The sequence below is a fragment of the Ochotona princeps genome, chromosome 22 (genome assembly GCF_030435755.1).
Source record: "Ochotona princeps isolate mOchPri1 chromosome 22, mOchPri1.hap1, whole genome shotgun sequence".
NCBI lineage: Eukaryota > Metazoa > Chordata > Mammalia > Lagomorpha > Ochotonidae > Ochotona > Ochotona princeps.
In genome coordinates this window covers 9,954,873-9,979,491 of record NC_080853.1, presented here as the reverse complement: position 1 = coordinate 9,979,491, position 24,619 = coordinate 9,954,873, and the positions used below count along the sequence as shown (strand labels likewise).

Genomic DNA, 24,619 nt, shown 5'->3' with positions numbered 1-24,619 from the left:
GAATTTCAAGTCTCTCCAACACAGACACCTTGCAGCACTGTGTTAATTCTGACACTGAGTTGCAGAGGTCTTTAATTGCATGCTTAGGATACTCCCATTCTGCTTGTTCAATTTTTTCCTGATTCAAGTTAAATGGGCATGTATGAAATATTCAAAATCCAGGAGAGAAATTCCCAATGGGGATAAGAACTGTAGCTGAACTTGAAGACAGACATTGGAAAGTATGTTATCTTTTTAGAAGTATACCTATGAGATCTGTACTCTTTATATTAATTTTAAAAAAAGACTGACACGAACTCCTTTATCTTCACTGTGGTCCTCACTGCTGCTGCTCTGAACACCTCCCTCCATGATCACAGCCCGACCAGGTGAGTCTGGGCGCCGAGACAAAGCGGGGAGGGCCACTGACTGGGAGTGGACCGAGACTCTGGGAGAGACCAGGCACGGAGAACCTGCACCTCGGGAGCAAATTGAGAGGGTAAAGTAGCCTTTCTACCTAGGCATTTGTAGAGACTGGTGGGTCAGAGGGTGCAGATAAGGGCTTTGAAATGTGTGTCCTTGAGGGTCAAGCGGTGGGGGTCAGATGAGATGTCCCTTCCAAGGGCCGTAGGAAGCGAGTAGAGAATCAAGGAACAAGATCTGTTGGACTCGAAGAAGGACTACTGCCAACAGTGGAGGATCCCCCACGTCTTTCTTGCCATCAACTCCAAGCTCAGGGAGCTACCTCCCTCTGCTTCTCCACCTATTTCCCCACATCATGAACCCAGGCTATCATCTCGAATCATCGCCACATTTCACACACACACACAAGTGGATGCTTAAGAAAGTCTGTCCCCTTCTGCAATGTTAAAATCAGATGGACTGATGTGAACTGATGAGTTTGAGTAGTCGGCTACAAAGGCGGTCAAGCAAACCTCACTCTGGGATTTTTTTTTCCCCACAGAATACTGCAACTATCCAGTGAAAGCAGGCACCTGTAAGTTAGTTCTGACTAGATTCTACTACAACACGTTGACATTTTTATGTGAGCCCTTCATCTTTTCTGGATGCCAAGGCAACAGAAACAACTTTCACCATAAGTATATCTGCGAAAAATACTGTCTTCCTGAACAGTAAGTCTTTGGGTCCCTTGACACTGAACCCTGAGGACTACGGTTTTTCAGCAAAAAGCAAGTGAAAGGAAAAAGAAAAATAGACAAGAAATGATACCTGGGTGGGGAGTTATACCAGAGATAAATTTTGGTGTCCTGGGTTAAGATAGTTCAAGAGCACTCTTAAAATTGAGAAAATTGAAGCACAGAAAAGCTAATGATTTGGCTAAGTTCACTCAAAGATAGATAGATAGATAGATAGATAGATAGATAGATAGATAGATAGATCAATCGATCTCGATAAACAGACAGACAGGCATCCAGAGTCCTAACTTTCCACCTGGCACCACACAACTGCCATGCTGGCCTCAGAATGTGCCCAACATGTAATGGTTTCACAAGTGAGAGGCACAGCTGTGAGTTCAGGAAGAGAGAGAACGGCAGGGATGATGGCTCTGTATCCTCAGTGACTGGCTAGGGAATGGTCTCACACTCAACAACAGACCTGACTTAACCTACACACCCTCAGAGCCTAAGCCCTGCTTGTGCTTGCTAATAATCATCCAGGGATGGAGCCTTTGTCAGGAGGGAGTGAGCAGCCAGGACACCAGTGAGATGCTACAGAGATGCGAAGCTCCCCTTGGTAGGTGGTCTTTAAACATAACAATGTCTTTACTAATTGCTATGTTTACTTATCTCTTAGGGACAGAGGACAAGGAAGAGAGAACGCTTAATACAACAGAAGGAAGAACAAGGAAAAAGGAATATTCCTGATGAAAAAAAAAATGATGCCGAAATTGTTCTACATAAATTGGACTCTTTCTGGAAGTTTTTTGAATTCAGAATTCTTGCTCATTTCTTTGCACAGCTTTGCCTTTCATACCGATTCAAGGTATAAAATTTTAACTGAAAATTAAAATGTCAGCCCTGGTCTGATTTTATTCACCCCACACCCTTCCTAGATTCTTCCAAAACTACAGATGATCTGTCTCCAGGCACTGACCTACCCATGCAGTGAGTTAGTCTGTATGAAAGTAACATTGCTGTAAGCTCCTTGGCATGGCTCACCCAGAGTGCGTCTCTGTGTTCTGTTGCTGACCCAGTGAATGTCCTTGGAGATGGCACTAGAAGAAACATTCCACTTGTTCATTTGATACAAATGATGAGCATTCAACCTGCAACAATACTTGCATTCTAGGGAAATACCTCTTGCAGCCCAAGCACCAGCAATATAGAAGGGCTGATTCTACAGTGGTGAGCCACAAGACTGGGACCAAACTGAGCCTCTGTGACCAGCACACAGAGGGGCGCACCCCTCCACTCTGGCTGCTCAGATGGTAGCCAGACCCCCAGGCAAAGCCATTGCTCCAAGCAGCTGACGTCTATATTCTGATGGCCATAAGAAATCAGGGTTGACTGCGTATGAGTCCACTTAGGGGTCTTCTAGGTTACTCTCAACACTGCCAACCCAGGATTAAGGCATAACCTTGGAGAAATCTTGGGAATGGACAGGAAGCATAGGTTAGAGATGTCTCCAGGCCCTTTCCCAGGAATTATTTTTGTACGAAAAGAAGAGGGAGGAGGAGGCGGAGGGGAGGGGAAAAGAGGGAAGAGGAGCAGGAAGAGGGGGAGAGAGAAAGAGAGAGAGAGAGAGAGAAAGCAGAGGAAACAAGAAGAATCTGATACTCTGTTGGTATTGGGTCATTGTCTAGGAGTCCAGAAAATGCTACGTCTTTGTTCCATGGCCTGGAGCAATAGTTTAATGGCTAAATCCTCGCCTTGTAGGCGCTGGAATCCCATATAAACGCAGTTCATGTTCCAGCAGCCCCGTTTCCCGTCCAGCTCCCTGCTTGTGGCCTGGGAAAGCAGTAGAGGATGGCCCAAAGTCTTGGGGCCCTGCACCTGCGTGGGACACCCGGAAGAAGCTCCTGGCTCCTGGCTTCGACTCTGGCCGTTGCATCCACTTGGGGAATGTACCAGAGGACAGAGGATCTTTCTGTCCCTCCTACTCTTTGTAAGCCTGCCTTTCCAACAAAAAATAATCTTTTAAAAATATTTTTTTAAATAAATAGATTTTAATAACAAAAGAGAATATCAGAAATGGTGGGGTTGTGGTGTCAGGTGTTGGGGCACAAGTCAAGCTGCCGCTCACAACATCCGTGTGCCATGTCGGAGTGCTGGTCGGAGTCCCAGCTGCTCTGCTTTCCAACCCAGCTTCCTCCTAACGGCCTGAGAAAGCAAAGACGGCCCGTGTGTTTGTATCCTGGCCATCCACATGGTAGCTCAAGATGGAACTGTCTGGCCCAGGCCTGGTTATTGCCAACATTTTGGGAATAAAATGTAAATGAAAGATATCACTGTCTCCCCTCCATCCTTCCAAACAAACTTTTCTTAAAAAAAAAAAAATGGAAGAGAGCATTTGAAGTTCAGTAGAGCATATAAGAAAAATATGAACTTACAGAGTGGGAAGTCGGAGCAGCAAGCAAGGAGGGGAAGGTAAGGACAGGAATCAAGTGTGACTTGTGTGTTTGTGTCTTCAACATCGAGAACCAATGAGTACCCCACAAATAACTATGGACTCAAAGAGCAAAACCACAGGAAGCTAGAGAATGGGCTGGCAACACTTCTCAGGACACACACTGGAAGGGAAACAAGAAGACTCAGAAAGATAAAAGATTCACAAAGCAATGGAAATCCAATCCAGCTAAACCTTTTATATATTTAAGTCTTTACTGGGTACTGTGTTACACACTTGGAAATCATAAAGAAAACAGGAAAAAATAAATAAGGAAACAAGTATTTTACAGGATACTGGGAGTATATATTCATAAGTTTAATCCCCCCCCCCCAAAAAAAAAGGTTTCTGGAGGACAGCTTGGCTCTCATTATCCATTTTTTTCGTTGTTTGGACTTCTAGAATATCAATTCTTTTTCCTCACCGGAAATCGTCTATGACTCAGACTTTGCTGCCCCCTGGTGGTTCTGAGAATAAAGCGCTCAGCTAAGCATTTTTTCCCCATTTCCATGTGGCTTCTCCACATTTTGCTGCTTTTTCTTTTTACTTTCTCTCTCTCTCTTTTTTTTTTAAGATTTATTTATTTTTATTGGAAAGGCATGTCAGGTTTACAGAGAAAAGGAGAGACAAAAATATCTTACATCCAATGGTGCACTCCCCAAATGGACCCAACAGCCAGAGCTGAGGCAATCTGAAGCCAGGAGCCTCTTCCAGGTCTCCCACACGGGTGCAGGGTCCCAAGGCTTTGGGCCATCCTCCACTGCTTTCCCAGGGAACAGCCACACTTGAGGTTCAGCAAGTGCCGGGGCCCCAGAAACGCCAGCCTGCTGTGAGATAGGGAGGAGACTTCCAGAGGCTGACTTCAGGGTTGGCAGCTGGGCGGCGGGAAGAGAGTCAGCTTGAATGCCCTTAAACTGGAGAGAGGAGGGAGGGGCCCTACAGCTTCCCAGTGCTAGTGGGGCGGGTGGGAGAGCAAGAAAGGGGAGGATTAGCCAATTGAACTATTGCGCTGGGCCCCAAAAGGCTGACTTTGAACTTGGGACTATGCTGGAACTGGAGGTCAAGGGCTGAGATGGGGTCAAATTTTGTCTCCATATGGGCACTGGCTCACATCTCAGCTGTTCCACTTCCCATCCAGCTCCCTGCTTGTGACCTGGGAAAGCAGTCGAGGACGGCCCAAAGCCTTGGGACCCTGCACCAGCGTGGGAGACCTGGAGGAAGTTCCTGGTTTCGTATCAGCTCAGCTCTGGCCATTGTGGCCTCTTGGAGAGTGAATTAGTGGACAGATCTTTCTCTCTGTAAATCAGCCTTTCGAATTAAAATAAATAAAGCTAAAAACACACACACAGGGCCTGGCGGCATGGCCTAGCAACTAAAATCCTCGCCTTGAACACACCGAGATCTCATTTGGGCGCCGGTTCTAATCTCGGCAGCTCCACTTCCCATCCAGCTCCCTGCTTGTGGCCTGGGAAAGCAGTCGAGGACGGCCCAAAGCCTTGGGACCCTGCACCCGCGTGGGAGACCCGGAAGAGGTTCCTGGTTCCCGGCTTCGGATCAGTGCAGCACCGGCCGTTGCGGTCACTTGGGGAGTGAATCATCAGAGGGAAGATCTTCCTCTCTGTATATCTGACTTTGTAATAAAAATAAATAAATCTTTAAAAAACACACATACAAAGTATCTTTTCAGTGCTCTCTTCCTATCTTTCCTTACTCCTGTCTCCCATATCTCTCTCTCTCTCTCTCTCTCCCCATTTCCTCCTTCCTCCTCTCTCTCTCAACATTGCTACCTGTAGCAGCTCACACATAAAGACAGGATGCCATAGACGAGAAGGGACGATGTGCAAGTGGCCACTCTCCTACTGCTCAGCCTGAACTATAGCTATAACTCTCCCCTCCCTCTCCAGATTCAGAAAATTATGCTACAGTACTTGAAGATTCCCAAGCTGTCATTTTTCATTGAAAGCTTTCCCATGCTGTCTTTGTAAAACCATTTATGTGTGTTTTTGTGATTTTTTTTCTTTTTGGAAAGAAACAGAATGATCGGTGTTAGGCGTAGCAATCAAATTGTCACCCTGTATCAGAGACCCAGGTATGGAACCCAGCTGCATGTTGAGGTACACCCTGGGAGGCGATATGGGAGAACTGAACTGAAGCTCCTAGCCTCAGCCAGGTCCACCATGATTGTTGAGGACACTTGGGTAGTGAACCAGTGAGAGGAAAATGTTTGCTATTCAATAAAAGAGAAAACAAAGTTTTTTAAATGAAAAGCAAGAGTAGGATCTGACAAGCTGACCCAGCACAGTATAGTAACCCATCTTAGTTCCCATGCAATGTGAGCTGCAAAGTGCAGCTGTCCCCCAAGATGGCCACTGTGAGGCGCATGTCCGCCACTCTTCCCAATCAGGCAACATGAAGCTACCTCTACTCCCAGAGCTGGGTGTTCTGAACCCACAGAAACCGAATTCCACACGCCAGTATGAGAAGCTCAGCAGTCCACTGGACTAAAAATCCTCACCTTGCACATGCCAGGATCACATATGGATGCTGGCTCTAGTCCCAACAGCCCCACTTCCCATCCAGCTCCCTGCTGTGGCCTGGGAAAGCAGTGGAGGACGGCCCAAAGCCTTGAAACCCTGCTCCCGTGTGGCAGATGTAGAAGAAGTTCCTGGATCCTAGTTTCAGACTGGTGCAGCTCCAGCTGTTGGGGTCTCTTGGGGAATGAGTCACTGGACAGAAGATCTTCCTCTCTGTCTTTCCTCCTCTATATATCTGACTTCGCAATATAAATAAATAAATCTCAAAAAAGAAAAAAAAAAGCTGTTATCAGGGCCCAGTGTGGTGGCCTAGCGGCTAAAGTCTTAACCTTGCACATGCCAGGATCCCATATGGACACTGGTTCTAATCCCAGCAGCTCCACTTCCCATCCAGCTCCCTGCTTGTGGCCTGGGAAAGCAGTTGAGGATGACCAAAGGCCTTGGGGCCCTGCACCCGTGTGGGAGACCTGGAAGAGGTTCCTGGCTCCTGGTTTCAGATTGGCTCAGCTCCATCTGTTGGGGCCCCTTGGGGAATGAATCATCACATGCAAGATCTTCCTCTTTATCTCTCTTCCTCTCTGTATATCCGATTCTCCAACAAAAATAAAATAAATATTAAAAAAAAAGTTTGTCATCATCGAAATGTTTGAGATATTTAATGTATTGACACCTAGTTTAATGTTTTAAAATTTTTTTATTATTTGAAATTCAGAGTATCAGAACGAGAAATATAGGGAGACACAGAGAAAGAGATTTCCATCTGCTGGTTCACTGCCCAAACGTCCATGAGTAGGCCAGGACAAAACCATGAGCCTGGAACTCCACCTGAGTTTCCTCTGTATAGACAGCAGGGTCCCAAAAACTTGGACTATCACCTGTTGCTTTCCGAGATACATTAGCAGGGAGCTGGATGGGAAATGAAACAGCTGGGGCTTGAACTGGCCTCTGACTAGTAGCTTATCCCACTGTGCCACAACACCAGCTCCTGCCTCCTCGGCAACTTTTGATCCAGGTTTCAGATCCAGATGCGCTTCAAAGGTGGAGTAATACATGTAGTCCACTAACTAGTTACTCAAAAGGCACATTCTCTCCTTCTTCCTTCCCAGTAGGACCTCTGTGCTTCTGTCTAGGCAGGTGTCTCTTCTAGCCCCAGGTGTGAAGCCTGAAGCATCCGAGGACATTGGCTTCCCAACTCCCTATGGCAACTCCTGAGGGAGCTACCACAGCCACTGTAGGGTCACCAGGCAGGACACTGAGCATGATAAAGAAAGGAGTGAGCCTGGGCGCTAGCATCCAGCCCCACACTACTTCCTTCTGCACCCAACATGAGAAAATTCGACGTCTTTGTGACTAAGTTGCAGCTGGTTGGGTTTATTTCTGGCAGTCCAAGGAATTCTTAATGAATAAACTAAAGAATGACACTCATTCTTTCATTCATTCAACAGACATTTACAGGGTGCTTTTCTTTTTTTTTTTAAAGATTTATTTATTTTATTACAATGTCAGATATACAGAGAGGAGAAGAGACAGAGAGGAAGATCTTTCATCCGATGATTCACTCCCCAAGTGAGCCGTAACGGCTGGTGCGCGCCAAAGCCGGGAAACCTGGAACCTCTTCCGGGTCTCCCACGCGGGTGCAGGGTCCCAGTGCTCTGGGCCGTCCTCGACTGCCTTCCCAGGTCACAAGCAGGGAGCTGGATGGGAAGCGGAGCTGCCGGGATTAGAACCAGCGCCCATATGGGATCCTGGTATGTGCAAGGTTAAGACTTCAGCTGCTAGACTACCACGCCAGGCCCGAGTTCTAGTTTCTTAAGTAGAGCCCAGCACCCTGGGGCCCGGCGGCGTGGCCTAGTGGCTAAAAGTCCTCGCCTTGAACGCGCCCCGGGAACACATATGGGCGCCGGTTCTAATCCCGGCAGCTCCACTTCCCATCCAGCTCCCTGCTTGTGGCCTGGGAAGGCAGTCGAGGATGGCCCAAAAGAAGAAACTCCTGGCTCCTGGCTTCAGATCAGTTCAGCTTCAGCCATTGCACCCATTTGGGGAGTAAACCAGCAGATGGAAGATCTCTGTCTTGTCTTTCCTTCTCTCTGTAAAATCTGACCTGCCTTTCCAATAAGAATAAATTTTTAAAAAATGAAACTTTCTAAAGTCATCTTGGTTTCAAGAATCTGGGGGTCTACCCTCCCTTCAGTGAAACCGCTGATGGACCAAGCTGCCTGTCTTGGAGTCAAGGACTGGCCCTCGAGGAAGGAGGTCCAAGGTGAAAATCTTTACCCAACCCTGTTCCGCATCGAACCCACGTTCTCCAATAAAAGAAGGTCAACAGGCCCAAGCCAGGGACCAGTCTCCACCACCCGTGGGACTTGAGACAAGTCTACACAGAGTCCGCCTAGGCTTAGCTTCCACCCGTGTCTCCTGGAGCCCCACACTCAACCAACACCCATGTTCAGTGTTCTCAGAAAGAACCTATCGGCCCTCCTCTTCAGTCTGTCAGTCTCAGTCCCACAGCCACACTCAGAACCCCCTGTTCTCCCTTGAACTCTCATCTGGAACCCTAAAGAACACACACACACACAAGGGTCAGAAGCAGCCTTTATTAGGGCGCAGCAGCACGCACATCCGCTGTCTAACCACAGGGCCAGCTCAACTCTCCAGGCAGCAGCAGGAAGAAAGCAGAGTCGAGAGGGCCAGAAGGGCCCTAGGCTTGGCATAGTCCCAAGATGACACCTTCTCCTGGCTGCCAAGTCACATCTCCTAGAGTTGGCAAAAGCTCCAGGGAAGTCGGGACAGCTAGGGCTCCAGGACCTCTGCAATAGAAGGGATACCAAGTCACAAGTGTGCCCTCCAGGTCCCAGCTACCCAGGGAGTTTCATCCACTGTCAAGAACTTTGGCTCCTGAGTCCCGGACCATCCAAACCAAACTGGCACTGAGGACTTATTGAGAGAACAACCTTGCATCTCCTCTTGCAAAAATGGAAGACCCACCTGTTCTTTACCCACTCTTCACCTAACCCCTAGGCACGTCACAGCCATCCCAACCTCCATGCCTTCGGTAACGATCTCGGGTTACCTGTCTGGCACGCTGCTCAGCTAGCCCCCACTTCATCACATATGCTGAGTCTTGGGGCTTGGGTCAAATCACAAAGACCTTCCTGGGGAGCTGCACCCACTCCAACCACCCACAAGCTCACACTGTTTACATGAAGGATCCTACGTGTGGCACAGATTCTTTTTCTCCAACTAGATTCTTCTTGACCTTTAACAGTTCCCTTCCCGGCACCTCCGCCAATGCGCCACGCACAGCAGTTAAGTCCGTAGTTGATGCCCACGGACTGGACCCACCTGATTGGGAATCGGAGCTGACTGTCCAGTTGGCGTGGGCGGTGCGTTCAGGCAGCAGGCCTAGTGGGACACAGAAGCGGCCGCACCCTGACTTGCAGCACTTCTCCCCAGCCTGACAGTTCTCATCCGTCACACAGCTGACGATGCACAGACCCACCAGAACACTGGGACAATTGCCTGCTCGCCCTGTGGGAAAAACAGCAGGGAGAAAAAAAAAAAAAAGGGCAGGATGCCGGCTCACGGTCTCCAAGCTCCCATCTAGAACCTGGACACTGATCAGCCAGGTGAACACTCAATCCTCAACCCACATTAAATCAAAACCAAGGTCTCTGGGAAGTGGTGAGGCTGCGGGGTCCGGGCATTTGTAAGGATCTTTAAGGGGGTTCTGAGTCAAGAGGACTCAAGAGTCTTCCAACTGTGTCACAAAGAGAGAGGTGACTCAGGAGTTGATAGCTCTGCAGGTATGGAGACAAAGATGGGCGGAGTAGAGAAGGAGTGAGGCCCCTACACCACCGCCTCCTCCTCTACTTGGACCTTGTCACTTCTCAGAGAGGCTGTTTCAGACAGCTGGACGAATTACGGTGCCCCCTGCCTTGTGCTCCCGCAGTTATATCACACTTCATTATGATGCCTTATTGAATTATCTATCTTCCCTGATAGGCTAGAAGTTCTATGTGGAGGAGTCTCTCCCCAAGGCCTCCAGCTTTGCCTGGGAATGTAGAGACCAAGATGACATTTGCCTCAAGGATTCTGAAAGGGCGCTCCACAGAGCCTGGCACAAAAGAGGGAACCCGAAAGCACACTTTTTAAAAAATAGTGAAGAGGGCTCGGCAGCGTGGCCTAGTGGCTAAGGTCCTTGCCTTGATCCCATATGGCTGCTGGTTCTGATCCCAGCAGCTCCACTTCCTCTCTGTCTCTCCTCCTCTCAGTGTATCTGACTTTGTAATAAAAATAAAATAAATCTTTAAAAAAAAATAGTGAAGAAACAAAGGAACCTAACTGCCTTCATCTACTCTATATATTACAATGGAATTGGAAGGTAAGGCTATCTTGGTGTGAAAGAAGTTTTAAAATCCACACATATAAGGAGTCTTTAAGAAGTTCACCAAGGGCCCAGCATGATAGCGTAGTGGTTAAAGTCCTCGCCTTGCACACCCAGGATCCCATATAGGTGCCGGTTCTAATCCCAGCAGCCCTGCTTCCTATCCAGCTCCCTGCTCGTGGCCTGGAAAAGCAGTGGAGGACGGCCCAAAGATTTGGGACCCTGCTCCCGTGTGTGAGACCTGGAGGAAGATCCTGGTTCCTGGCTTCGGATTGGCTCAGCTCCAGCCGTTGCGGCCACTTGAGTGAATCATCAGACAGAAGCTTTTCCTCTCTGTCTCTTCTCCTCTCTGTATATCTGCCTTTCCAAATAAATAAATAAATAAATAAATAAATCTTAAAAAAGATAATAAGTTAACCAAAACAAAAATGACTATTGTGAAAAAAAAACAAAAATAGGCATGGATTTCAGTATCTCTGCATCCAAATAAATATTATTTTGCAAACATTTTATATTTTCATTTACTGAAAAGGCACGGAGAGGAATGCCCACAACAGCTAGGCCTGGGCCTGGGTGAAGCCAGGAGACTGGAACTCCATCCGGGTCCCCTATATGGGAGGCAGGCACTCAAGTATTTGGGCCAGCATTTCTTCCTCACAGGAAGCCTCAATGGGCCGCTGGAGGGATCAGGAGCAGTATAGCCAGGACCCCGACTGGCACTCCAGCATGGAATGTGGGTGTCTCGGGCAATAGTTTAACCCACTGTGCCATGACCACCAGACCCACTTGTTCTTTTCTCTTTTATTTATTTATTTTCATTTTTACTTGAAAAACAGAGAAGCAGAGAAAAAGAGAGATGTTCCATTCGCTGGTTCACTCTGCAAAAACCTCTTACACCCAGGGTTAGGTCAGACTGCAGCCAGGAGCCCAGAACTCCCGCCAGGTCTCCCACCTAGGCGATGGGGACCCAAGCACTGAAGCTCTCCGCTGCTGCTTCTCCAGGTGCACACTGGCAGGAAGCTGGAGCTGGAGTGGATCCGGCACTCTACACCAGCCACTGTGATAAGGAACATGGGCATTCCAGGGGTGTCTGTCCCACTGAATCAAATACACAGGATCAACTTATCTTTTCAATCCCCTTTTCTGCAAACCTTTGGAGGAAGCACCCTCATAACTTGCTTCCAATTACAATTTCACCTCATACAAGAGGGGTAATTTTGCACTAAAAATTAGGTCTGGGGACTGGCACTACATCTCAACAGGATAATCCTCCATCTTCAAGTGCCGGCATCCCACACAGGTGCCAGTTCATGTCCTGGCTGCTCCACCTTCTATACAGCTCCCTGCTAATGGCTTGGGAAAGCAGCGGAGGATGGCCCAATGCCTTTGGACAGTTCATCCGTGTGGGAGACCTGGAAGAAGCTCTTGGTTTCTGGCTTCAGCTCTGGCTATTGTGGCCATTTGGGGAGTGAACCAGTGGATGGAAGATTCTCTCTCTCTCTACCTTTCAAATAAGTAATTAAGTAAGAAGGAGGAGAAGAGGAAGATGAAGATGAGGCAGCAACAGTAGGTGTGCTCCCCTGCCACCCACCCTGCCTCCCCCTGGTCCTCCGAACGGCAACATGTCTGACTGGCCTGAGGAGAGTTCCTTTGGGTTGGAGGCTCTGGGGCACAAGAAGTCTGACAAATCTGGATGCTCCCTAAAATGAAATAGACCTCTTGGGGCTCCCTCCCATGTCATCATTAGGATGCAGAAAACACGCAGGTGTCCCTTCCCAGAACAGCAACGTACCTCCCTCAATGTCTCCATGGCAGACGTGACCACAGCCGGTGCTACAGCATTTATGCCCCTGGGGACAGGACAGGTCTCCATCACACAGTTCTTCACATGGAAGGGGGTCAGCAGGACACTCACCACCAACTTCTGCCAGAGAGTCAAAGTATCAGAGCCCAGAGTATGAACTACTTTCTTCATTGCATTCCAGGTACATATTTATGTGTGTCTATACGTAAAATATACATATTTATATGTGTCATGGCAGTGCTCCCTGGCATTTTATATCCTTGCCATTTCTCTCTCTCTCTTTTTGAGAGAGGATCCCGACCAGAAACTATGGAATTGATTTCAGCACTTACGGTTTAAGAACCACAATTCAACAGCTCTGACTGTGGCACACACACTAAGTGCCAACCCCACGCTTGTGCTCCCTTCTGTCTTACTGTGGCTGACATTTACACTGGTGGCCTTGAAGGCACTGCAAGCCCAGAGATTCGTGCCTTTGTGCAGGCCCCTTCTCATACTGGTCTGCATTTCACCATTTAGCTTCAGCATACAATGTGAGACATTAGCAAGCGCTACCCAAGCAGAAGTCTGACGGGCACTTATATACTGGGGCTGGTCATCTTAGAAATTCCCTTGTCAGAAACCAAGCACCAAGCCAGAACACAGCCTAGGCTCAGACAACAGAGAGGTAAGGCCCCCACAGACAGAGAATACAGAGGCAGACAGAGAATACAGAGGCGGACAGACCACCCAGCTCACTCTAATCCCCACTTGGCTCCCAGCTAAATGCAGCTGCCAAGTGACCTTAGCTACATCCTGTGGGGATGTGAACTGCTCACCCAAGTCCAAGCCCCCCACACATCTGTGAGAAAGAGTTAGCCATTATTGATTTAAACTACTAAGTTTGAGGATGACTTGTTATGTAGCTACAGACAATCTAACACTGGGGGTCTAGCCAAACTGATGCATTTCCCCACATCCTCTTCCAAGTAGAGTGGCCACAAAGTAAGACATAATAACTTAGGTGACTTCTGCATTTCAATAAATGAAGTACTTCCCTTTCAAACTGCATCTCGCTCTTTCTTTTCCCAGTCTGAAACAGACATGTCACAGAGGTAGAACCGCCCTATTCCAACAGGAAGCAAGCACCATGAAGACCAAGTCAAGGACTTGGTGAAGGACAAAAACAGCTTCATTTTTTTTTATTCACATGTATTTTTCTTTTTTTTAATTAAATGTATTCATTAATTACATTGTGTTGTAATTACATAGAATCTGGGATTCTCTCCCCACCCTCCCCCCATGGTGGGTTCCTCCACCTTGTTGTATAACCATAGTTCAAGTTAAACAGCTTCATTTTTGCTGGTACCATGAAACTACCTGTCCAGCCCAGCCACCTTCCAGAAACTTCCTGTTATGTGAGAGAAATGAACCCCTATTTGGTTAAGTTTCTGTTGTACGCAGCCCGGCACATACTTGCTCTCCTCCTTCATCGTTGCTAAACAGGAAACTCAGAGAAGAGAAAGCGCTTGCCCAGAGGTAGCACAGAAGTCAGGGACAACACAGCACAGAGTGGAGATGCCTTCTACCTCTCCATCTTTAGAACACGTAGCAGGTAGCCAGGTCGTCAGAGGCAGATACATCCAAAGGCTACAGCCAAACCAAACCAACTCGCCATGACTCATCCGGCTCAGTGTTTATTTCAAATTTATGAAATGAAGGGAAAGGTAACAGGCAATTAAAGCTTTTATAAAGGAAAAAAAAACAGTCCAGGCAAGTATGATGGCATGTGCCTGGCTCCAGAAAGTCTCCTACACCGCCCCAGCTTCTGGACAAATGCTGACATCCATGTAACAGTGAACAAAGTCCCTTTGTCCAAGAGTTGAGAAACCTAGACATAAATATCTCCCTGTTGGGAAAAGTCAGTACCATCAATTCCATGTGAAGTTGGAACCACATACTCTATAAATTAGGTACCTAGAGCACTGCACCTCCCAGCTCTTCCTGTGTTGCTGAGCTTGACCCGGAAGTGGTCAATCGCAGGAGCATCCTGCTCTTCTCCAGCCTCTGTCCCAGGACTTCATCCTGACTTCCTTGTGCTCCCTTTTGCCAAACTTGAGAAGCAATAAAGGGGTCCTCAGTGAAGGTGTTAAGGCTCACACAATCAGAAAACATCCTTTGTGGGTCCAGCGCAGTAGTCTCGCCTTGCAAGCACCTGAATCCCACATGGGCATGGTTCATGTCCTGCTACTCCACTTCCCATCCAGCTCCCTGCTTGTAGCCTAGGAAAGTAGTAGAGCATGGCCTAAAGCCTTAGGACCCTGCACCTATGTGGGAGACCCAGTGGAAGCTCCTGGCTTTTTGCTTCAGATCAGTTAGCTCTGACCATTGTGGCCACTTGGAAAGTGAATCAACAGATGGAATATCTTTTTGTCTCTCCTTCTCTCTGCAAATCAGATCTACCTTTTCAAAAATTAAAAAAATGATAATAAAGGAAAGAAAACATCCTTTGTGACCAGCACTGAGCAAGCCCACCTACTCCAACAGGCTTGAATGTCTGCCAAATGACTCCTATCTCTTTTTTTTTCTTTCAATCTTTTTTTTTTATTAATTACATTGCATTATATGACACAGTCCCATATGCACTGGGATTTCCCCACCCTTCCCCAAACCCTCCCCCCCATAGTGGATTCCTCCACCTTGCTGCATTACCACAGTTCAAAATCAGTTGAGATTCTTTCATTGCAAGCATATACCAAGCACAGAGTCCAGCATCTCATTGCCCAGACAAATTCAACGGCTTGTTGGGGAGACCATCTCTGGTCTGAAGGTAGAGCTGGCAGAGCACCATCCCTATCAATTAAAAGCCCCGACATAACATCAGCAACAATTTACAACGTCATGGAATTAATTGACATAGTATTGAGCAACCAACATGTTAAAGAAAAAAACAAAACAAAACAAAAACAAATGACTCCTATCTCGCACTTGAACATCAGGAATTCACAAGCCCAACTACACCCCCTTTCCTCACACTCTGAAATCCAGTTCTCTAGAAATGTGGTCTGCTGATCCCTTCCACATCTCCCACAGACACCGCAACAACATGTCTCATCAAGATCCCTGGAGACAGTATCTTGTGCCTTTCACTAGCTGAGTAACGTCAGGTCCTCATGAGCGGTGGTTCCCACAATCACCTTACCAGGAAATCGGGATAAGAAGTGGGAATGACGCCCAGGATGGGGACAGTATCCCTGCTCTCTATCATCCTATCCCCAAATGCCAAGTTATCAACAACCAGTAACATGGCAGAAGCCCAGGAGACAGTCACACACCCCATCTTGGTTCCAGTTTTCACTGTGTCTGAGGTAAGAAAGCCAGTTCCTAGGAGAAATTAAACTTCAGAGTTTCTTAAGCCAAGAAAGGCTTCCTGGGCTACCAAATATATTCTCTTCTCTTCTCTTCTCTTCTCTTCTCTTCTCTTCTCTTCTCTTCTCTTCTCTTCTCTTCTCTTCTCTTCTCTTCTCTTCTCTTCTCTTCTCTTCTCTTCTCTTCTCTTCTCTTCTCTTCTCTTCTCTTCTCTTCTCTTCTCTTCTCTTCTCTTCTCTTCTCTTCTCTTCTCTTCTCTTCTCTTCTCTCCCTTTCTAATTCAGAGACAGACACCCAGGTTGGGAAAACACTTGCCTAAAGCCAATGGTGGCAGAACTGGGTCTCAACCTTCAGCTCTGACACTGAGTTCTTATGGTCTAAACCGAATCTTTGTGATTCCCTACATTCCAGCAAGAATACTTGGTGTTTCCAAAACATAAAACCCAGTGGGAAGGGCGAGAGATGCAAGTGAGTTAAGTCATCACTTGGAAATGTCCATCTTCCATATCAAAAGTGCTTGGTTCAAATCCTGGTTATTCCAATCCAGCTTCCTGTTAATGCACCTAAAAGGGCAGCAGATAACAGCTTAAGTACTTGGTTTCCTGCCACCCACATGGGAAACCTGGATGGAGTTTCTGGATTTTGACTCCTGACTCAGAACTTGTTAGGCCTAATTATTATGGGCAGTGGTTGGAAGAAATCTATTTCTCTCTCTCTCCCCTTCTCTCTAAATCTGCCTTTCAAATAAATAATTTCAAAGTTAAAAGAAAAGCAATCATCAAAAGGAAAAATTGTATAGGACAAAGAAGAAAAATAGCACAGTTTTCCCTGAGTTCTCTCTAGGCTGTCCAACAGAACACACTGAACTCCTCTGGTACAGTGCTGGAACACGTGTGAGATGTTGCCGACCAGGGGAATCCATGAAACACTTGGTGCACAGGCTGTTATTTGAGACTGCTAATGCAGGCACCCTCTGCCCAGCACACGCCATGATTCTAGACTCTCAGAAGGAAGGCAGGGGTCTCAGCCTGGATCATATGCCTTGCACAACCAATCTAGGCAGAGTGAGGTGACATTCCCAGGAGCCAGCCAAGGGCTCCCCTTGCCGGCAGGCCGTTCCAGGTATAGCAGCCTTGAGTCTGCTAGGTTAACTCTTTCTCTGAACAACCAGAGTTTTTAGAAAAAGGCCAACCAGATGCATGGTAAGCCTGCTCCGCCAACTCACACACAGAATGTGTTACAGTAAGCAAAGCTGCGAGTCCCAGAGCAGCTACACTTCCTACAGAGGGGAGGTGGGCCACAGTGGGGCAGGCAAGAGGACAACTCCTGGCTTCATCCAAATCTTTATCCCTTACCCATTCCTCCCCAGGAAGCAACACCACCCTCACCCTGCATCATCCTCTCTCTCTCAACATCCACAGCCACACCCAGTCCCACACCCTGTGATCAAGGACCCATAGCCCCCTACTTTTCCACACCTGCAATGTCACCTCCCACCTAAGTCTCCCCAGTGGTTGCTGAACTAATGCTTCACCTGCTTTTCCTGCCCACATGCTTCTTCAAACACGAAAAAAGCAAAGGAAAACTAGACCGGGCCCAGTACGGTGGCCTAGTGGCTGAAGTCCTTGCCTTGCATGTGCTGGGATCCCATATGAGAGCCAGTTTCTATCCTGGCTGTCCCACTTCCCATCCAGCTCCCTGCTTGTGGCCTGGGGGAAGCAGTCGAGGACAGCCCAAAGCCTTGGTACCCTGCATCCACATGGGAGAGCCGGAAGAAGCTCCTGGCTCCTGGCTTTGGATCGGCTGAGCTCCAGCCATTGCGGCCACTTAGGCAGTGAATCAGTAGAAGATCTTCCTCTCTGTCTCTCCTTCTCTCTGTAAATCTGCCTTTCCAAACAAAATAAGTAAATCTAAAAAAATAAAAACCCTAGGCCAAACCCTGCTTTTCAACCCCCTCAAAAGCTTCCTCTTGTGCTTAGAATAACGACTAAAAGGGAAGTCCTGAACACCACCACCCCTCAAGCCTGGGCCCTGCCTACCTCTTCAACCTCAACTGGAACCATTCTCCCTCTCCGTTGTCCTCCAGACACACTGGCCTCCTTTCACTCCCTTGGCCCTTGCAATGGCCTCTTCGTAGTATTCAGTGCAATGGCCACCTCCTTCTCATTCTCAGAGTTTAGAATGGCACATTTGTTCATACATTTCTTGGAGTTAAAAATGGCCCTTGTAATCACCCTCAGAGCTCACAGCACGACTTGTGGTTATTTTCCATTTGCCTACTTGGCTGTTTCCTGTCTTTCTCACCACGAGCAAGTGCTGTGCCAGCACCACTGGATACCCAAATGCCAAGCAAGGAAGAGACACTATACACTCAACAAATGAGTATGTGAGCAAGCAAATGGGCAGGTCAGTTTCCAGCCGAGTGGCGAAAGCTCTTCAACAGAGTGGTGTTGGGTGCAACTCCACAAGCTACTGAGCATTCCTTGGCAGCTTTAGTGTAGACGTCTTACGATGCGTTTCTTCTAAACTGCATCCTCAGACTGTGAGGTAAATATCCTCATTCCCATTTTATAGATGACAAAAGCAAGGCTCAGGGAGATGAAGGGACTTGCCCAAGTCCACACACCAAGCAAGCAGAAGAGCTAGGATTCACACTTATGACAGGCCACTACTGCTAATAGGAGGAGGACTTGTAGAATGTGGCCTCCTACCAAGCTAGCCATGCCCCCCCAGCAGGTCCTAGGAGATCAGTGGGACACCCTTCCTCTGGCCTGTCCACCTAGCTTTGAGGAAAAAGCAGCCCAGTCTGCGTTGGCCAGGGGCCTGGGCAGCTCGCAGAGCCACTGTGCCTGGGTGCCAGCCTCAGCCTCGGCCCCCACAAGTTAGCCATGACAGCTTCAAACACTGGCCAGATTGTCCCAAGCCCTACAGGCAGGCAGTGAGCCACCGAGACAGGTTCCCAGAGCTGGACCACGAGCATCCTGGCAAGGAGTACAAACTTCTATTCTTTCATGTGGGCAGGCTGCCCAAGGCAGCTGCCCCTGCCAGACACAAACAGCTCCAGTGGGAACTGGGAAAGGACATGCTACTTGGACTGGTGTGGCTGGAAAGAAAGATGTTGTCACGTGTCATGGAATTTCAGAGTCTCCGAGAGGAAGTGAAGAGGGGAAGAGAAACTGTTTGTCCCACCCAGCCCCCTTTAGGAGGCAAGATGAAGGAAGTGACTGTATCCTGAGTGCCATTTTACATACTATGCGTCATTACAACAACCATCCAGGTTCATTGTGTTTTGTTTCTCCATCTTACAGGAAAAAGAACAGAGGCCCAGAGCCACAGAAGACACTTGTGCAAGGACCGGCTGACCAGGCCTAGTGAACCCCAAGCCTGAACCTAAGGCTCTTGACAACCCAAACCCAGGCTTTTTCCCCTGAACACACTGCGACCACACACATTCAGATAGTGGAAGGTCCCAATTAGGACAACTGAGGAGAAAATAAAATACGAAAGTATAAACTATTCAAGACATGCTTATAAACTTTAAAACACACTGAAATACACCAAAAACAATTGAACAATGGGAGAAGATACAAAAATTCATCATTACAATGTCACGTTCCTCCTAAGTTAATTTACATATCTAGCATCATTCCTGAAAAAAAAAAAAAAAAACCTCAACATTTGGGAAGAGACATCGTGATAGAATGTGTATACATTTGGGGGGCCGGCATTTTGGCACAGGGTTGAGCTGCTGCTTGGAACTGGAGTGCAAATCTGGTCCTAGCACTGCTGCTTCCAATCCAGACTCCTGCTGCAGCCTGGGGGGCAGCAGATCACGGCTGGAATTACTGGGCTCCTGTCACCCACATGGGACATCTGGACAGAGATCCAGCCCCCCGGCTCCTGCATGTGTAGCTGGTATTGGGAGACTTCTGGGGAATGAGCCAGGGGTTGGAAAAATCTCTCTTTCTCTTCCCTTCATTACATATCTATTTATTTATTTATCTGAAAGGCAGAGTGAAAGAGAGACAGGGAAAAAGATATATTTATCTGCTGCCTCATTCCCCAAATACCCACAACAGCCAGGGCTGGGCCAGCTCAGAGTTGGGAGCCAGGAACTCCATCCAGCTTTCCCCCAAGCTCTTGAACCACCATCCACTGCCTTCCCAGACACACCAACAGGATGTCGGATGAGAAGCAGGGCAGCAAGAATGCTCAATGACAGTTCCATATCAGAGGCCAGCCTTACTAGCTGTGGCGTAATCCATTGTTACTGCCTTACAGCAACAGGGATAAGAACTGGCAATCAGCAAGCCTTCCAAAACCATGTTGAAGGCATAAATGTTGAAATGGAGATTTAGGCTATGGGGACCTCCCAAGAAGGAAAAGCCATCTCTTTGAAATACTTGCATAGCAGAATCAGAATTCAGCAGGACCTACTTCCAACAGGACATGTGCGTGCACACGGAGGGCACTGGGCCCCTGATGCAAGCGAGAAGGGAACCGTGAGCCGCCTTCCGCAGGCATCCTGATTCCATTCTGCTCTCCCTTTGCAGATCCTCGGGTGAAGCGTTTAACCAAGAGCATCACGGCTGGCTGTGGGAACGGGGAACTATTCCACAGCTGTCACACCTGCCTGCAAATGAGGACACACCCGGCTTGCCCTTCCCACAAAGCATCCTGGCTTGGGTATTCCCTCTCTATCTCTATTTCTAAAGTCTCAAAATGTATCAGGCACTTAATTTTTTTTTTCCAAAGTAAAACTAGCAACAGGAGGGTGCATGTGTTTCTGAAGAAGAACCAAGCAGGCCAGCCAGACTGTGGGGTCTGGGGAAGAGGACTTCTCACCCAACATCTGTGCAGATTTGGGGACCACGCAGCTCTTCTCGCAGCCAAATGTGCAGCATTTCTTCTCACCCGGACAAGACTCATCGTTGACGCACCTTCTGACGCAGGACTGCTTTCGAAGAACCCTGGGGCATTCTCCTCTCCTCCCTGCAGCAAAAGAAGAAAAAAAGGGCGTGATGGCCACAGAAAGGAGACTAACAGTGGCTGACAATCACAGCAGGCCATGACCTTGCACCAGGAAAATCACTTTTGACCTTAGCTATTCTAATTCTCCGGATGAGGAACTTGAGACTAAAACCTTAAGATTTAAAAATAAATAAACAAGGTGTTTATGTTTACAGCTAAAAAAAAATGTGTGATGCTATGGTCTCTCAAAATCCCTACCTTAAACAGGCTTCCTTTCCCAACTCCGCCCTCTGGCTTCCCCAAGAAGTCAAGTCCAAGGTAGGAGACCGACAGGCAGAGCTGCACTTTTCCTCACAGAAGGGAAACAGCTGGAGTGCTAACTGATTAAAGGGTGAGGGATCTCCAAGGGAGAGAGAAATGGGGTTCGCTAGGCAAAAGTCAGTCCAGGAGGTAGGTTTGTGTGGGGCAGAGGCAAATCCGGACAGCCCACGGGGACAGATATTTTGTCCTCCTCAGGCCAACGTACCCTTGGGAAGGCCTCCCCGGCACACCCGCCCACAGCCGGTGCTGCAGCACTTGTGGCCGGCTGGACACGCGTCGTCACTCTGGCACAAGTCTCTGCAGGGGTTCTTATCAGGAGGACAGGCTCCAGGTTTCACTGCAAAGACAGCACCTCAGGTTCAGTAACGATCAGGCCTCCACAGATGGGGTGCGGGGGGCCAAGGGCACTTCCAGAACATTTGGGCTCTGCAGGCTTTCCTATACCAACATTATCTCTGCAATCACTTCCCCCACCTACCATACAATTGCTCTCACACACACACACACCAGCACCGAAGGACCAGCCAGCCATCCTGCAGATACAAGAACGCTGGGATGATCCTGTTCACACTCCAGGGGCTTTAATGAAAAGCTGGGACCTCTAGCTAGGCCAACCAGAAGTCCCAGTTCTGTGCGCAGAGGGTTGGGAAAGCCAGAAGGACATGCTGGGCTGTCCAGAACACCTAATTGCCTAGCCTTGTTCTATATAGATTCTCGTCTCTACCAATAAGGAACTCCATGCTGAGTAGTAGCGGGAGTGGGGAGAGGAGGAGGTTCGGCAGACATCTCTGCAGGTCCCTTCCTGTTCTCACCGGCCAGAGAGCCTCCCCCAAAGGTCACTTACCAAGCTCTCCTGCGGTAACCCAGGCTGCCAGAGACCCAAGAACAAATGCCTTCAGGAGGAAGAGGCCACTTATCGTCATGGCGATGCTGAGATCTGAGAGAAGAGCTTCCGTCAGGCCAGATGCTTCCAACTTGCCTCAGGAGAGGACAGGATGAGGGCACGGCCCTACACCCAGTCTCCAAGTCTTCCGCGTGCCAGCGAATATCTCCTCCTGGCAAGAAGCGGCACTGGCTGTGGGCGTATGGGAAGATTCCTGGCACTACCAAAGGCAGCATGGGATGGCGGGGATCCAGTTCCACGATGCAACACACGCAGCACCCTCTGCACAATGACGAGCAATCTAGAACATGGCTGAGAAAAACAGAGAGACAGCCAGCCACTGGATAAAGGAACAAAGGGAACCCTGGATGACCACGGCGACAGCTGAAACAACTGTGGGAAGGAATACAGGCACAACTTCACAAGAAAACGACCGGCGTTAACAACACTGGCGAAACCGAACAACACTGTCCCCTAGGAAGGACAGAAAGAACCGCCACAGCACTTGGAAATGACTGAGGCCAGAGTCATGCCACAGGGGGCAAAGACCACCACCTGCAATGCCCACATCCCATAGGGGTGCTGCTTGGAGTCCCAGTTCCTTCGCTTCCAACTCAGATCCCAGCTAATTTCCCTGTGAAGGCAGCGTAAGACGGCTCAAGTCCCTGGGCTCCTGTTACTTGCATAAGAGATGAAATGTTATTTCAGGGCCCGGCGGCGTGGCCTAGCGACTAAAGTCCTCGCCTTGAAGGCCCCGGGATCCCATATGGCCACCGGTTCTAATCCCGGCAGCTCCACTTCCCATCCAGCTCCCTGCTTGTGGCCTGGGAAAGCAGTTGAGGACGGCCCAATGCATTGGGACACTGCACCCGCGTGGGAGACCCGAAAGAGGTTCCTGGTTCCCGGCTTCGGGTCGGCGCGCACCGGCCATTGCGGCTCACTTGGGGAGTGAATCATCGGACAGAAGATCTTCCTCTCTGTCTCTCCTCCTCTCTGTATATCTGACTTTGTAATAAAATAAATAAATCTTTAAAAAAAAAAAAAGAAAGAAATGGAATTTCAGGGTGAGGCTTTTAGCCTCTTACTCTCACTCTCTTGCTCTGTAACTCTATCTTTCAAATAATTTTTTTTAAAAAAGAATCAGTCTGACTGGTCTGCTACATATACTGGCAAACCAGGGTAGGAGGCCAGCCTGGTAGGGGTTATTGTGGGTCGCTCTGACTGGGCAGCAGCTCCCACTGGTTTATGTGAGGGCCAAGTATGTGCTGGGCAGAACCAGGCTGGTCTGCAACACCTGCTGGTTCAAGTGGAAGTCGGTGCTGAAAACAGAACCAACCCAGCAATTGCAACCACCAGCTGATCGTGATGATGGACTGTGCTGGTCCCTGAACTTGCTAGTATATACAAGAATCTGGTCTGGGAACACCTCAGACGAAGTTTCTTTGGGGATCTCCCCAATCGAAATGCCGGACTCAGAACCCTAACCATGAACAGATAGAAGACAGAACAAGTCAATCAACCACCTCAGCTATATGTTAGCAGCGAAATACTGGGCAAACGGAGACTCTATGATGGACTATGTCAACCAGTGGATTCCTCAATGACCTCATCGTGCTTGGAGTGGCGAGACTGGCTGCAATTCATAACTGGTGAACTATCGAAACCACTTGAGCAAGTATCTCAGAGCATGGCCCACAACCAGGACTTGGGGTGGGTGGGAAACTGGGTGGGGCTTCTCCCTCAATATCCCCCTTTACCTCAGATACATGAAGGAAACAATATGGAAATAATAGTCTTACCCACTTTCCTATAGCCCTTGAACCTTTTTACCCTAATTAACTATGTAAAGATTGTCAAAAATATAATAAAAAATGGGGGAAAAAAAGAACCAGTCTGGAGAGCTGGCATGGGGGTGTACCATGCTAAGCCCTCACCAGCATTCTAGTTCAAATGCCAGATGCCCCACTTCCACTCCAGCTCCCTGCCTGTGGCCTGGGAAAGCAGCGGAGGCCGGCCCGAGTTCTTGAGCGCCTGCATGCACGTGAAGTCTCAGAGGAAGCTCCTGGCTTCCACCTGGCCTGACAACAGCCTTGTGGACATACCTAACAGTGTCCACTGCCACTGCTTGCTTAGTCTTGTGGAATAAAAGGGCAGCAGACAATCAAGGCACAGGGTAAACTCCCCCTTAACAGGCGAAAGAGTTCGACCCAGGAAGCCGCCCCCTATCATGACAAAGCTGATGTCTGAACACAGAGATAATGACCATGGGTTGATGATCTAACATTCACATGTCCATCCACACATACATTTACACATACAAGATTTATTATAAACCTCCCCCTCCAGTAATCTGGAACAGGTAAGAAAGTTAATTCACAGTGGCTTTAAAAAGGGTCAAAAAGGGTTGAGGCCGCTATAATTTCGGAAGAAAAATAACAGAGGACAGTGTGTGTGTGTGTGTGTGTGTGTGTGTGTGTGTGTGTGAGAGAGAGAGAGAGAGAGAGAGAGAGAGAGAGACGTATTAACTCACTTAGTCCTCACTGCCTCGCTAGTCCCTAAATCAAAGCAGGCAATCCAATCCCAGAGCCAATGTCCCTAACCCCTCTACCGCAACGGATGTGCAGTCATTTCTGTCTAACCGCAAACACGCGTGCTCTCTCCCCTACCCCATCTCGCCCCGCTTGCACGGCGTCCCGGGACAGAGGCGAGAAAGGCGGCGGTTCGGTTCCCCGGGTAACGCCGCGGCGCTGGGCGCCCAGCTTCCGGGC

At 48.5% G+C, this 24,619-nt stretch overlaps 1 protein-coding gene and 1 long non-coding RNA gene across 7 annotated transcripts; one reads left to right on the top strand and one right to left on the bottom strand.

Annotated features, from left to right (window-relative positions):
• The first annotated feature begins 946 nt into the window (after window positions 1–946).
• Window positions 947–2,010, top strand: LOC131483002 (uncharacterized). Its single transcript, XR_009247478.1, has 2 exons — window positions 947–1,112; window positions 1,795–2,010. It is a non-coding gene; the product is annotated as an uncharacterized LOC131483002 (long non-coding RNA).
• Window positions 2,011–8,785: 6,775 nt separating this feature from the next.
• Window positions 8,786–24,617, bottom strand: WFDC3 (WAP four-disulfide core domain 3). Of its 6 annotated transcripts, XM_058679805.1 has the most exons (8): window positions 24,518–24,617; window positions 22,076–22,163; window positions 21,813–21,905; window positions 21,174–21,305; window positions 20,522–20,668; window positions 12,317–12,448; window positions 9,483–9,668; window positions 8,786–8,947 (listed from the first exon to the last, which is right to left on the bottom strand). In XM_058679805.1, exons 3-8 carry the CDS (start codon window positions 21,889–21,891, stop codon window positions 8,931–8,933), a joined length of 693 nt encoding a protein of 230 aa, XP_058535788.1. In that variant the 5' UTR covers window positions 21,892–21,905; window positions 22,076–22,163; window positions 24,518–24,617; the 3' UTR covers window positions 8,786–8,930. The 6 variants fall into 6 exon arrangements, with proteins under 6 accessions (XP_058535788.1, XP_058535786.1, XP_058535790.1 ...); XM_058679803.1 differs by lacking the exon at window positions 22,076–22,163 and having other exon boundaries at window positions 8,787–8,947; window positions 21,813–22,023; window positions 24,518–24,576; XM_058679802.1 differs by lacking the exon at window positions 22,076–22,163 and having other exon boundaries at window positions 8,832–8,947; window positions 24,518–24,593.
• Between the last annotated feature and the right edge of the window lie 2 nt (window positions 24,618–24,619).